At 34.7% G+C, this 13,443-nt stretch overlaps 1 protein-coding gene across 1 annotated transcript; it reads right to left on the bottom strand.

Annotated features, from left to right (window-relative positions):
• Nucleotides 1-1,957: 1,957 nt before the first annotated feature.
• On the bottom strand, nucleotides 1,958-13,223 carry LOC131046798 (laccase-3-like). Its single transcript, XM_057980613.2, has 7 exons — nucleotides 13,150-13,223; nucleotides 12,613-12,765; nucleotides 7,112-7,356; nucleotides 5,663-5,791; nucleotides 3,966-4,907; nucleotides 3,800-3,856; nucleotides 1,958-2,043 (listed from the first exon to the last, which is right to left on the bottom strand). Exons 1-7 carry the CDS (start codon nucleotides 13,221-13,223, stop codon nucleotides 1,958-1,960), a joined length of 1,686 nt encoding a protein of 561 aa, XP_057836596.2.
• Nucleotides 13,224-13,443: the final 220 nt, after the last annotated feature.

Here is a 13,443-nt window from a genome sequence, read left to right as displayed (position 1 = left end):
TCTAGGTCACCTTCTACATCATCATCGTCCTTTGTAGCACTCTCAAAAACCCTACCACAATGCCATACTCTACTCATAGTTTCCATTACCACTACTGTTAGTTTGTTTATAGGTCAACCTTTTAGGTATGCGATAATTTAATTTTTGTCTTACATATAAATGATTTAATTTTTATAGGAAATAATGATTATGTCATTATCAATTACAAAGAAGATATGAAAAGTGATCTTGAAATGATAGAGTTAGTTTTGCTAACATATTTCCATGGCAATGGGTAAAACAAACATATCATGCTACTTTTATTTCTAAAATGAAGTATGCCACATTTTTCAAAGAGGTATAAAATGTTGAAAAGAAATCCTACACCAAAACTAATATCGACATGTGTAAAAATAAGTAAGGAAGATTGCCATAGTAGTGTAAATACAACTCCATGCACAAGAATTATTACAAGTGTTGTGGATTTAATACCAACCATACCTAATATAGTGCATGAAGTAAGATAATTTCTAAATTTATGGAGAAATTAAGGGATATAGATTGGCAAACAAGTATGAGAATCCTAATTATGACAATGCTAAAGGCTATGATCTTATGTATACTACATCAAGTGAGGTTGAGTTAGTTATATATATTGCTAGTAATTGGGAAAGTAGTGTAGTTGAAGGAAAAGCACATTAGGATGTATTCCACTTGGTCTAAAAAGACATTTTGTGGGCATCTAAGAAATAATTAAAAATTTATATTTTCACAATAGAAGCTAAGTATATTGCAGTGAGTAACCTTGATGAGAAACCTAGTTTTCATGGATGATGAAAGCATATTGAGATTCATTACCATTTCATAAAGGATCTTGTAGAACACTTTGAAAAATTAAAGTTTAATTTATAGATTTGAGTAGCAACTTGTACTTATTTTAACCAAAGCAATATTAAAAGATAGTTTGAATGTCTACAATATAGGTTAGGCATCATGGATATAGAGGTAAAAAATATAGAGCTCTCGTAGTTAGCTCTAAAAGTCATATTTAGTCAACTTTAAAGAGCTTTTAAAATGCATAGTTCAACTCCAAAAGTATATAATGAGCACGAAACAGACTCAATATTAAGGGTGAGGACATTAGAAATCAATAATCTTGAGTAAAATCATTAAATTTTTTACATGTTATTTTATTCCTACCCAAAATATCATGGAATTGGAGACATCCTATCCTACAACTTTCACAAAACTTTATTTATTTTTAGAGGTTGTAATCATGACACCTTTGGATGATTTTTTAATATCAAAGAATTTTGAGAGAAAAATAATTACTAGTACTTAGAAACTATAAAGAGTACAAAACAAAAGGAAGAATAGAGTAGTAGTTAGTAGAAGAACAATTTAGAGAATAGAAGAGAGTTGAGATACACTAACAATTATATAGAAGAACACAATGACAACTCCCAAAGCATACGTAAAATAGTAACAAAAACTCTAGAAAGTTGAACAGATCTAGCAACTGTAAAGAGAGCATATATAGTAGCAAGAACTATTTTATTGATTTTTTAATAATATGTTAATAAATATTTTTTAGAATTTTTTAATATAAAAAATATATATATTTTAAATTTGAAAGAATTATTTCCTCTAAACCATTTTAATCTTATATATTTCACTTTTCTAAATAATAATATCAGAAAATATTCTCCTTAATTGTTTTGAAACATAATTTCACTCAAGGTACTTCCAATAAATACTCATGAAACCATAATTTCATTTTATTAACTTTAGAAAACACAATGAGATAATATATATATGAACTAAAAAGATAAGGATAAGCTTTATCATTGCTTTCTAATGCTATACATCACTCACTAAATCTTATGGACGAATTAGTTTACATATCGTCTCTAAGTAAAATCCACAGCATGCTATGGTGATTAACACCAAAATTATATTTCTGATGCTATAATTTGCTCTAGCATTCCAGACGGTCATTAGGAGGACCTTTCAAACTTTTGATCTTGCTGGGACCGTTCTTCACTTGAAGAACCATGCTCAACCCTCATGTTACTATTGGGAATGTGAAGTCCAACGGTCACATGACCCTTCACGTTCTCCCAAACTGTTCATTTCATATCTGAATATGATTATATAATGGCTGTGTGCAGCCCATGTATTGGAGGATTAATAGAAGTTATTCCCTGCTTTTGAGTGTGGATGTAGGCATATGTGCCGAACCACAATAAATTGTGTGTTGTCTCTTCTTATTGCTTTTCTGTTTCTATTATTGTTTTCTTTGCTCTTTCTAATCTTTACAATTGGTATCAGAGCCATGTTGTCTTGAACAGAGATGGAGGAAGAAGGAGAAGGTAAAACTTATAACTTCTATGGCAGTTTTACGTTCCATGTAAAACTATGCTTCAAGCCCCACATACATTGGTGGAATGGCTGGAAGAAAGAGGGGGACTCAGTTGAAGAGGAGAATCTAGCGAAGGAAAAAGATGTTGGGATTCTTATTTTCTCTCCCCTTGAGCCAGCCTTGGCACTTATTGGCCAAACTATTAATGGTCGGAAAGTTGTTGGGATTCATATGGTGAAGGTTGAACGCCATGATAGTCCCTATATAGACACTGTAATTTCTAAGCTGAAAGATGTTGAAAAAGTGGTTGTTGTTGAAGAGGATGAACTCAAGAGATTGCGGGAGGAAGAGTGTATGCCATTGGAGACCCAAGCTGAATCTGTTGTTGACTCCCAGGATGAGGAGGGTGCAGATTGGAGTGAGGTAGCAAGGCAAGGAGGCCTGGGACAAATTTTGGCTTCGGAGAGCTCTGCGAATGGCATGGCCTTGGCGAAAATAAAGAGGCACTCCCATAATGATGACAACCTTTGTGCAGATAATTTCATAAAAGCCTATGAGCCTATGGATTTAGATGACATAGTAAATGATAAAAGTTAGTTTTCTGGTTTGAAGCGAAAGCAACCATTGACAGGAGTAGAGGACAATGGGCATCGCTCCAAGCAGTTTCAGGCATCACATGGAGTGAATGAAAATGTTATTGAATCTGTTAATGCTTATTCTAATGGAGGAGGAGATGTTTTATCTCGACCAGAATGCATCGACATTCACCAACCTGATTGGATGGATGTGGATGATAGTGCCAACGTCGATAATGAACAACCTAAGGGTGAGAGAACTTGAATTCGTGATAACAATCTGATGGAGTTGTTTGATGATGAAAATAATGTCATTGTTTTGTTCCTTGTAAGGTTTGAGTTTTATGTTTGGATATTAGAATCCAGTAATTGTGAATCGGTAGATATTCTGTTATGAGGGAGTTCAGGTCATGGTGATGAAAAAATGTATTATAAACTGGCACAAGGTGGTGTTTCGGTTTTTGGCATAATGGGTGAGTTTGTGCTTGATAGAGTTTTTAACTCTGCTTTGATTTGGAAAAGGCTAATTCGAAGCGTATGTGAACAAGAGTTCACCAAGCTAAAATCTAGCAGGCTAGTTTTAATGTGAATTTCAAAAATGGAAGCAGGGATGCTAGTGCATGGCTGTGCCATTTGGCCTTCACGGGGGAGATTGTTGGGAATGTGAAGTCCAACGGTCACATGACCCTTCGCGTTCTCCCAAACTATTCATTTCATATCTGAATATGATTATATAATGGCTGTGTGCAGCCCATGTATTGGAGTTGATTAATAGAAGTTATTCCCTGCTTTGAGTGTGGATGTATGCATATTTGCCGAATCATGATAAATTGTGTGTTGTCTCTTCTTATTGCTTTTCTGTTTCTGTTATTGTTTTATCTACTCTTTCTAATCTTTACAGTTACATGATCATTGAAGTGACAATGTACGAACCGAACACCTGCACAAATCCAACAATCCTTCAGTATTCCATACACATTTTCCAAATTTAAATTTCAAGCCATGTATCATATCTACAATAATGAGAAAACTGTCACTCTGTTTATTACCTGGATTGCTAGCTTTGAATCTGACAGCAGTCCATCCATTGAAAGGAACCCCTACAGTATTTCGTTGAGGCGGATCGACCAGATTGAAAGAGCTCGGATCTGTTTCATTGTTAAAATTACCAAAACCCTCTCCTACAACATAAAAGTCATAACCATGAATATGAATTGGATGGTTGTCTTCTTGGAAGATGTTGGTTCCCTGGAACACAATCTGAACTGTGGCATTATATTCAATCACTTTCACTTTTGTGCCAGAAATTGGCGCCCACAGAGTTTTGTCTACATCCCCGGTATAATCAAACACAACTGGTGGATGTGAAGGAAAGTCGGTGGTATAAACATCATCAATGTGGAAGTGAAAAGCTTGCAGAATGGCAACTTTTGGCAGCACAAAAGATATGTTGTTCATACTGGCACTCAGTGTGCTATTTTCAGGGCCACCACAGGTAGCCCCGGTGGCACAAGGAAGTAAACCGAGTCCTACAGTTATGATGCTACTGTCGCTTATGCTTCGGGGAACGTCCACCGGATGCTCCTGTGAAGCCAAGCTTGTTAAGGCTCGGCTAAAGGTGGTCACAGTTGCAGTGTCGTTGTATATTGGAAGCTCTGGACAGATTGGAGTAGCAGATGCATTAGAACCCACGTAGCTCATAATGGCCGTTGTTGTGGTGTTATCGAAATTTCCTTCATCCTGTGTAGTGTATACTTTGGCCGCAATATAGTATTTGGCTTTCACTTGATTGGCAGTTGGAAGAACGTCAGTAGTCTGACCGGATGTTAACATGAGAATGTCAGTTGTGTATGGCTTTGTGTAGGAGGCATCCACGGATACCACTGTAAGATTGTGTGAAGCAACCTTGAAAAAAAGGTGATTATTGACTGCAGCATTAACGATACGAAGAAGATAGGTTTTTCCCTGTTGTACAGCGAATCTTGTTGTTCCTGCGCACATGAAATTTCATTGCTCAATGTGTTTTCAGTGTTGATTTTGTTTAGTTAGAAATGAAACTGGGTGTACCTTAGTTGTATTCACAGTGCTCATTTCTCGATTAAAATGTGTAGAAATATTTGTTGGAGAAAAAATCCCAACCTATGCAATCATATCAAACTTTCTCCGTATGCATTTTCCAGAAGCATTTTACAGGCATATCCTTTGGCATTGAAAACGAGAAATGAAGGACGATTTGAGTAAGATTGAGTTTAATTTCACTCAACTGTCAACTGTCCTATTTGCAGATTTCACATAACTTGAGGGTTGACTAAAATATAATTTAATATTTGTTTTTCCCTCAATTTGCTTGAAGTATATAGAAGAGTCCAGAAGTCTCTCGTATTGCAAAAAAAGAAATAGCAGTTACAGCCAAGGATAGGGGCAGAAGTGGCCGAAGTTTCTGAGTCTGGAATTTTATGAGTAAATTAGCTTTTAGTATTAAGAAAATGGAATGTCTAGTCTATAATGTTTTAGATTATGTCATTAGGCATGACGAGCTGAAGCTCAGATGTAATATTTTGTTTTAAACAAATAGAAATGTGTTTTTGGCTTTACTCTAGTTTTGCTCTGTCTTTCACTCCCCTGTTTCCTTCATTATTTGTTTTTAATCTATTGAGTATTACTACCGGGCTGCCCATCTACTCAAAATCGAATAGTTCTACCGAATCGAATCCAAAACATTTTCAAAAAAACATAAAACTGGCACCTGAAGTTGAGCAGGAATAGAGGTCTCCGGGTTGTCCATTTATAGTGAAAGCGTCTGAAACTTTCGGCGCGCCTCCACTCAGTTTTGCTTCCTCTTCGACTTCGATGGGATCCGTGTTCCACCACTCCCCTGTTCAATTTTTCGTTTTTTTCCAAGCAGTTAGAGCCACTACGAAACGCAATGACCATCCAATGTGAACGCACAGAGGATACGTCTAATATATGGAAAACTATGAATCATTAGATATAGAAATATTTTCTAAGATTACAATACAGAATTGTTATTTTAATTTAAAATCTGAAGTTAACGTGATATATGAAAAGATTCCACTAGATAAAATATTAAATGTAAACTTATAAGAATAAAAAATAAAAAAATACTTTAAAATTTAAAGTAGGGCTGTAGCTATTCTGGCTTTAAAAATGTTTCAATAGTATTGTCTTACACCAAAAATAATCTTTTTGTTATATAACTCTATCTTAAAATTTAACTTTTATAAGATATATATTTAAAATAAATTCAATTGCTATTTGATCTATTGGTGAAGTTGAATAGTTCTAAATCAACCCACAAAAGATAAGTGCAAGACTCTGACATCATTAAGGATGAGATTGGAATCCGTTCTCAAATGAATTTGGTGGAATGGATACCTCTCAATCCTTACCTCTTAGCTTAAAAAATATCAGATAAAGATTGTAAAAAATATTGAAGAAAAATGAAAAATCTTTATTCCAATACTCAAATTTAAATATAATTTAACTATATTTAAAAGATGAGACCAGCTAATAAAACATATGATAAATGGGTTTAGCCAATGAGTTCAATTATACTTACCACTATTCAAAACTGCACGTGTTCTTTTTCTCCTCAAATTATAAATTTAGGGAAACATTGAGAAATTATAAAGACCTCTTTCACATGTTCAATTTTACCGATTTTCTTGTGAAAGTTGAAAAGTAAAATAAACGATAGGTAGATTCTTCTCTGAAACTTAAAGTAAAGTATTGTCAGATTCTACCATAAAACTATTTTCATCAAAAAGATAGCTGTGCTTCACTTTTCTGCAGCATAATCCAGACTGTACTTCTAATCTTTCTCTGTAACTAGTCGGAAAGATTCACGAATCTTAATAGCTGAAGAATGATTAAGAGACTCGTTTAAGCAAAGTTGATCAATAAATATGATATCTTAATTGTTTTAATTTTTTGTGAATTTTTTTTATCATTGTGGTTCACTTTCCTGCAAAGGCTGTTTCCTTCAGAACATAATCCAAATTGTACTTCTACTTTATTGCCCAATCCACAGAAAACGTAATGTACGAGAGAACAAAAAATCTGATGATTTTATATAACAGCTTCTGAATCAATATTAAGAATGATTAAGAGAGATATCTAAGCAAACTTGATCAATAAATATGATAGCTTTTTATAAGGTTCTAATTTCCATTACCTAGCACTAGAGGAATCTCAGCATGTGGGTGGGTAAACGGATAAGAGCAGCCATTCTTTGGAAGGATGACCATTGCTCCATGAACTGTTGTACGGAGCCATGACACATGGGCATGCCACCACAAGGTTCCTTCCTGATAAAAACTTGTGAATGTGTACGTAAATTTCCCCCCTGGTTGGATAGGGCACTGTGTAATGTACTCGGGTCCATCAGCCCACGCTGTGCGAATCTGTCTGATTCCATGCCTGAAAAATCAAATAATTGTTAATGGGTTTTTGTGGATAACTGATGCTGTTCGAGCATGCAGTTTCAAATTTATCTTCTATTCTTAGTTTCACCATCGTGCACCTTAAAACACCCAGTGACCACCGATCAGATTTCTAGTTGATCTCAACATCCACCGAATATTGCATTTACTGCATGTTCCAGTTTTTTTATTATCACTATTATTAGTGAGATTTTTCGTAGTTTGCTTTTATTAGTTTTTTCAGTTATAAGAATAAAGCATACAGTTTATAGAGAGGCTAACTAGTGTTCACTGCCTCCACCGTACCCTGTTTTTATTTATTTTTCTTTTTGAAGTAATAATGCATGCTTTGCATGCTCTTCTTTTTAACGTAGAATTCTGATTTTTACATGTTATGAACTATATTTTAAGAATTTTGAAATCTATATATAGAGGCATCCATATTGTTTGTATTGAGCAATAAAAAACTGGGTTTTTTTTGTATCAGACTGTTCTCCAATTTGATTATTGTTGTTATAGTGTGTTCTTTGTTATTTAATTTTGATTAATCAATTGGTTTAGAGGAGACAGAGTAGTTTTAGTTTCTACAAGTGGTATCAGACCAGGTAAAATTGTTTTGGGTTAAAATTTTATTGTTGGAATTTCGCCGAAGTTAATCATTTCGAATTCTAACCCTATGCCCGTTCTAGAATTTGATGGGAATGATTATGATTATTGGTGCATTAAGATGCTAACCTTTTTTATTGGAAAATATTTGTCGGAGATTATTAAATCAGGTTATAAAGAGCCAGTTGATTGGAATGCCCTTACAGCTAATAAAAGAACAAGAAGAAAGGAAGCAAGGAAAAAGAATGCTAAAGCTTTGTTTCACATTCAAATAGCTCTTGATAAGAGCTTATTTCCAAGAATATCAAGAGAAACAACTGCCAAAGATGCCTGGAAGACTCTACAAAAAGCTTACCAGGGTAGTGATAAAGTTAAAGTGGTCAAGCTTCAGACATTGAAGTGAGAATTCAAAAATTTGAAGATGCAAGAAGTTGAAAGTATAAGTGATTATTGTGTTAGAGTCAAAGATGTGGTCAATAAAATGGCTACACTTGGGGAAATTGTAACCAATGAAGTTTTGATAAAAAAAAGTGTTGAGATCTTTGACACCCAGATGGAATCATGTAGCAATAATCATAGAAGAAAGCAAGGATTTGCAAAACTACAGTTTGATCAACTGGTTGAATCCCTAATGTCTCATGAAGAAAGATTGAAAGATTCTTTTGAAGGTGTAGAGAAAGTGTTTTCCTCTGAATTGTTAATCACAAAAAATCAAGATGCAAGTAGTAGTAGTGCCAAAATCAATCAAGGCCAAGGTAAAGGGAAAAGCCAAAATTCTTCAAGAGGTATAGGTAGAGGTGGCTGAAGAGGAAGAGGTGGTTCTAGAGGAAGAGGTAGAGGCAGATTTGATAAGAGAAATGTTCAATCTTACCATTGTAATAGGTATGGCCACTTTGAAAGAGAATGCAGATTGAAAGAAGGTAAAAGTTCTAACTATGCTCAAGAAAGTAGTGAGAATCCTCCTGATCACTTATTTTTATCTTATGCCAAGGGTGAAAATACTAGCAAAAATGCTTGGTACCTAGATTCTAGATCATCTAACCATATGATGGGGAATGAGAAGTTGTTCTCAACAAAGGATGGAAGTTTCAAATCTAAAATCCAACTTGGTGATGATAAATCATTGGAGGTTGCTGCCAAAGGAGCTATGGAGGTCCAAAATAAAAGAAGGTATAAAGAGTATTCATGATATTTATTATACTCCACAATTGAAACACAATTTGTTAAGTGTTGGGAAGCTATGTGAGAAAAATTATAAAGTAGTCTTTGAGAATAAGACATGTACTATCTATGATAAGAATAAGTGTAATAGGGTGATTACTGTTATTCCTATGACAAGAAATAGGATGTTCCCCTTGAGGTTTGGTGAACATAAAAACAGTTTGACAAATATGGCTTATGAGGATTCAAGATGGTTATGACATCTCAGGTATGGGTATTTAAATTTTCATAGTTTGAAGTTTCTAACCTCGCATGCACTAGTTTCCTGTTTGCCCAAGGTTGAGGAACACAAGGAGGTTTGTGAAGGTTGTGCTAAAGGAAAGCATGCAAGCGAAAAGTTTCCAAAAGGCAATGCATGGAGGGCCCATCACCCACTTCAACTTGTTCATTCAGATATTTGTGGTCCTATGCAGACTACGAGTTTAGGTAAGTCATCATATTTAATCACTTTTTTTTATGATTACTCACAAAATTGTTGGGTCTATTTTTTGAAGGCCAAAGCTGAAGCCTTGGATACATTCAAGAAGTTCAAATCCCTCATAGAAAATGAGAAAGGGTGCAAGACCAAATGTTTAAGGACTAATCGTGGAGGAAAATTTTTCTCAAAGGCTTTCCAAAGTTATTGTGATCTTAATGGCATCAAGAGGTAACTCAAAAATGAATACACACCTCAACAGAATGGAGTAGTTGAAAGGAAGAATCATATTGTGGTTGAAATGGCAAGGTGCATGTTACAAACCAAGGGATTGAGCAATTCTTATTGGGGAGATGCAGTTGCAACAACAATATACATCTTCAACTGTAGCTCCACCAGTGCACTAGAAAAGATGACTCCTTATGAACCTTGGTATGGCAAAAGGTCTAATGTTAATGATTTCAAAGTTTTTGGTTGTTTGGCTTATGTGCATGTAGCTGATCAGAATAGACAGAAGTAAGATGCAAAGAGTGAGTTGTGTATTTTTATTGGGTATAGTGATAAAAACAAAACTTATAGATTGTATAATCCCCTCACTAACAAGCTTATTGTATCAAGAGATGTGATTTTTGATGAAGGGGGAGTTTATGGTCATAAAAAAGGTCATGTTGAGAAGCCAAAATCTATTTTGAATGATGATATAATTGTTGATATTGATCATGAGCAACCAACTAATGTTTATGTATCCAGTGGTTTAACTCCACCAAGCAGCCCTTCATCAAGTTCTTCAGTACCAAGTTCAAGTCTAGTTTCTTCTCCAAGTTCTACAAGAAAGGTAAGGAGATTGAGTGATATCTACCCGAGGAGTGGAAATCAAGTACATGAAGAAAACCCAACAGGTGAGATAGTGAATTTTGCTTGAACCATCATGTTTTGAAGATGCATGTACTAATGAGGTTTGGGTGCAAGCCATGGAAGAAGAGATGGATTCCATTCATAGGAATGACACTTGGGAGTTAACAGAACTTCCGCATGACAAGAAAAAGATTGGCACCAAATGGGTCTACAAGACCAATTTTAACAGTGATGGGAGTGTTGAAAGACACAAGGAAAGATTAGTTGCTAAAGGCTTCACACAAAAGTATGGAATTGATTATAAAGAGACATTTGCACCAGTAGCAAGACAAGAGACCATAAGAATGCTGATTTCATTAGCAACTCAGAAGAAGTGGAAGGAAAAGAGAATCCACAAGGTTTTGAAGTGGAAGGAAAAGAGAATCATGTCTATAGGTTAAAGAAGGCTTTGTATGGCCTCAAGAAAACACCAATAGCATGTTATGCCAGGATTAATGGATACTTTTAGGAGAATGGCTTCCAGAGAAGTAAGAGTGATCCTACCCTTTACTACAAACAAGAAGATACTGATATCCTCATCATAAGTCCGTATGTTGATGATCTTTTGTATATGGGTAGTAGTTCTAAGATGAAAGATGAATTCAATGTTGCTATGATGAAAGAATTTGAGATGAAAGATCTTGGTTTGATGAAATATTTTCTAGGAATGGGGGTTTATAAGAGTAAAGATGAGATTTTCATTTGTCAAACAAAGTATGCACAGGATATGCTGAAGAAATTTAATATGACTAATTGTAACCCTGCCTCCACTCCAAGTGCTCATGGAGTTTTGTTATGTAGAGATGATGGTGCTGATTTAGTTGATGAGACAAGTTACAGAAGTATTGTGCGGAGCTTGATGTTCCTAACCCACACGAGGCCTGATATTGCATATTCAGTTTCACTTGTCTCAAAGTATATGACAAATCCATCATAAATACATATGAAGGCAGCCAAGAGGATTTTGAGGTATGTGAAAGGGAATTTAAATTTTGGTATTCATTACTACTCTTCTGAAAAGTTCAATCTTGTAGGCTTTAGTGATTCAGATTGGGGAGATAGTATGGATGACCGTAAATCTACATCTAAATTTTTTTTTTCTTTTGGTTCTGGTTTGATTACCTGGAACTCGAAAAAGAAAAGTATTGTTGCCCTCTCATCTATAGAAGCGGAGTATGTTGCAATCACCTCAATAGGTACATAAGTGCTCTAGCTCAGAAAAGTTTTAGAAGAAATTAGAGAAAAACAAATTCAGCCTACAATAATTTATTGTGACAATGTGAGTGCCATCAAATTAGCTAAGAATCCGGTTCATCAGAGCAGAACAAAGCATTTTGATATGAAATATCACTTCATATGAGATTTGGTGCAAAAGAAAGAAGTTGAATTGAAGCACATCAATACTCAGGATCAACTAGCAGATATGAGATATCTTCACCAAGGCATTTGCAAATGTTTAGTTTTTGACACTACAAGATAAGATTGTAAGCTCTCCCAACATCAAGGGGGAGTATGTAGATCATTGATGTTGTTCGAGCATGCAGTTCCAAATTTATCTTCTATTCTTAGTTTCACCATCATGGATAGTAAAACACCAGTGATCACCGATCAGATTTCTAGTTGATCTCAACATCCACCGAATATTGCATTTACTGCATGTTCCAGTTTTTTTTATCACTATTTTTAGTGAGATTTTTTCGTAGTTTTCTTTTATTAGTTTTTTCAGTTATAAGAATAAAGCATACAGTTTTTAGAGAGGCTAGCTAGTGTTCACTGCCTCTACCATAGCCTGTCTTTATTTAGTTTTCTTTTTAAAGTAATAATGCATGCTTTGCATGCTCTTCTTTTTAACGCAGAATTCTGATTTTTACATGTTATGAACTATATTTTAAGAGTTCTGAAATCTATATATAGAGGCCTCCATATTGTTTGTATTGAGCAATAAAAAGCTGGGTGTTTTTTGTATCACACTGTTCTGCAATTTGATTATTGTTGTTATAGTGTGTCCTTTGCTATTTAATTTTGATTAATCAGTTGGCTCAGAGGAGACAGAGTAGTTTCAGTTTCTACAGTTTTCAATCATCAATGAAATTGACAGTCTACAAGAGATGGATTTACCAGTGGATGGTAGCATTGTGTTGGGCTCTGTTAACAACTGTAATATTAAGTGTGTCATCATTTCGGGCATACAGAGTTGGACCCGGAAGCTGTCCATTCACTGTGACCATGGTATAATTTTCACATAGCCGAGTAATATTTGTCGATTGAATATATGCAAATCAATAAAAATATAGAAAGAAAATCTGCGTTTGAACTCTTAAAAATATTGCGTCGGCTGTATTTGTGTATAGAGCTCTGCCCTAGATTCTCTAAATAATCAAATGAATGAAAAACAGTTGATCTATATCCTAGCTATCATATTAATAAGGTACTATATGTCAATTCTATTAAATGTTGTTTAAACTCACTATAAAGATAAGCTGAAACATCAATCAAAAACCTAATATTAGCAATAAATCTGTCTGCCGAGCTTCACTTTTATGTTGTAGTACTTTCATGAAAGATCAAATCGAGCAAATAACTAGATGGATTCATCAAGCTTTTTGATAGTTTATTATTCATAAAGTAACATAAATTTATTAAAATCTACATACAACGAAAGTGTGAATATGCAAGTCTGCCCATGCGAGACAACCAAATGAGACAAAGAATGTAAACAGCAGCACCATAAAGGATGCTGAGTAACATCTTGAAATCGTCAACATATAACAGTCACCTAAAATACTCATCCGAACATGCAAAGAAAGCAGTCTTTCAATGTTTAAAGCTGCAAGTAAATCTTAGCTTCTAAGACTACTTGAATAGCAATAAGACTGCTTGCCTAGTGGTATAAATAAAACAAAGATGAAAAACGTTGTAGCGGGAAAATAGCAAGTGGCTGAATAAGAA

This window comes from Cryptomeria japonica, chromosome 9 (assembly GCF_030272615.1).
Source record: "Cryptomeria japonica chromosome 9, Sugi_1.0, whole genome shotgun sequence".
NCBI lineage: Eukaryota > Viridiplantae > Streptophyta > Pinopsida > Cupressales > Cupressaceae > Cryptomeria > Cryptomeria japonica.
The sequence above is the reverse complement of the archived record's forward strand: the minus strand, read 5'-3'. Positions and strand labels throughout refer to the sequence as shown.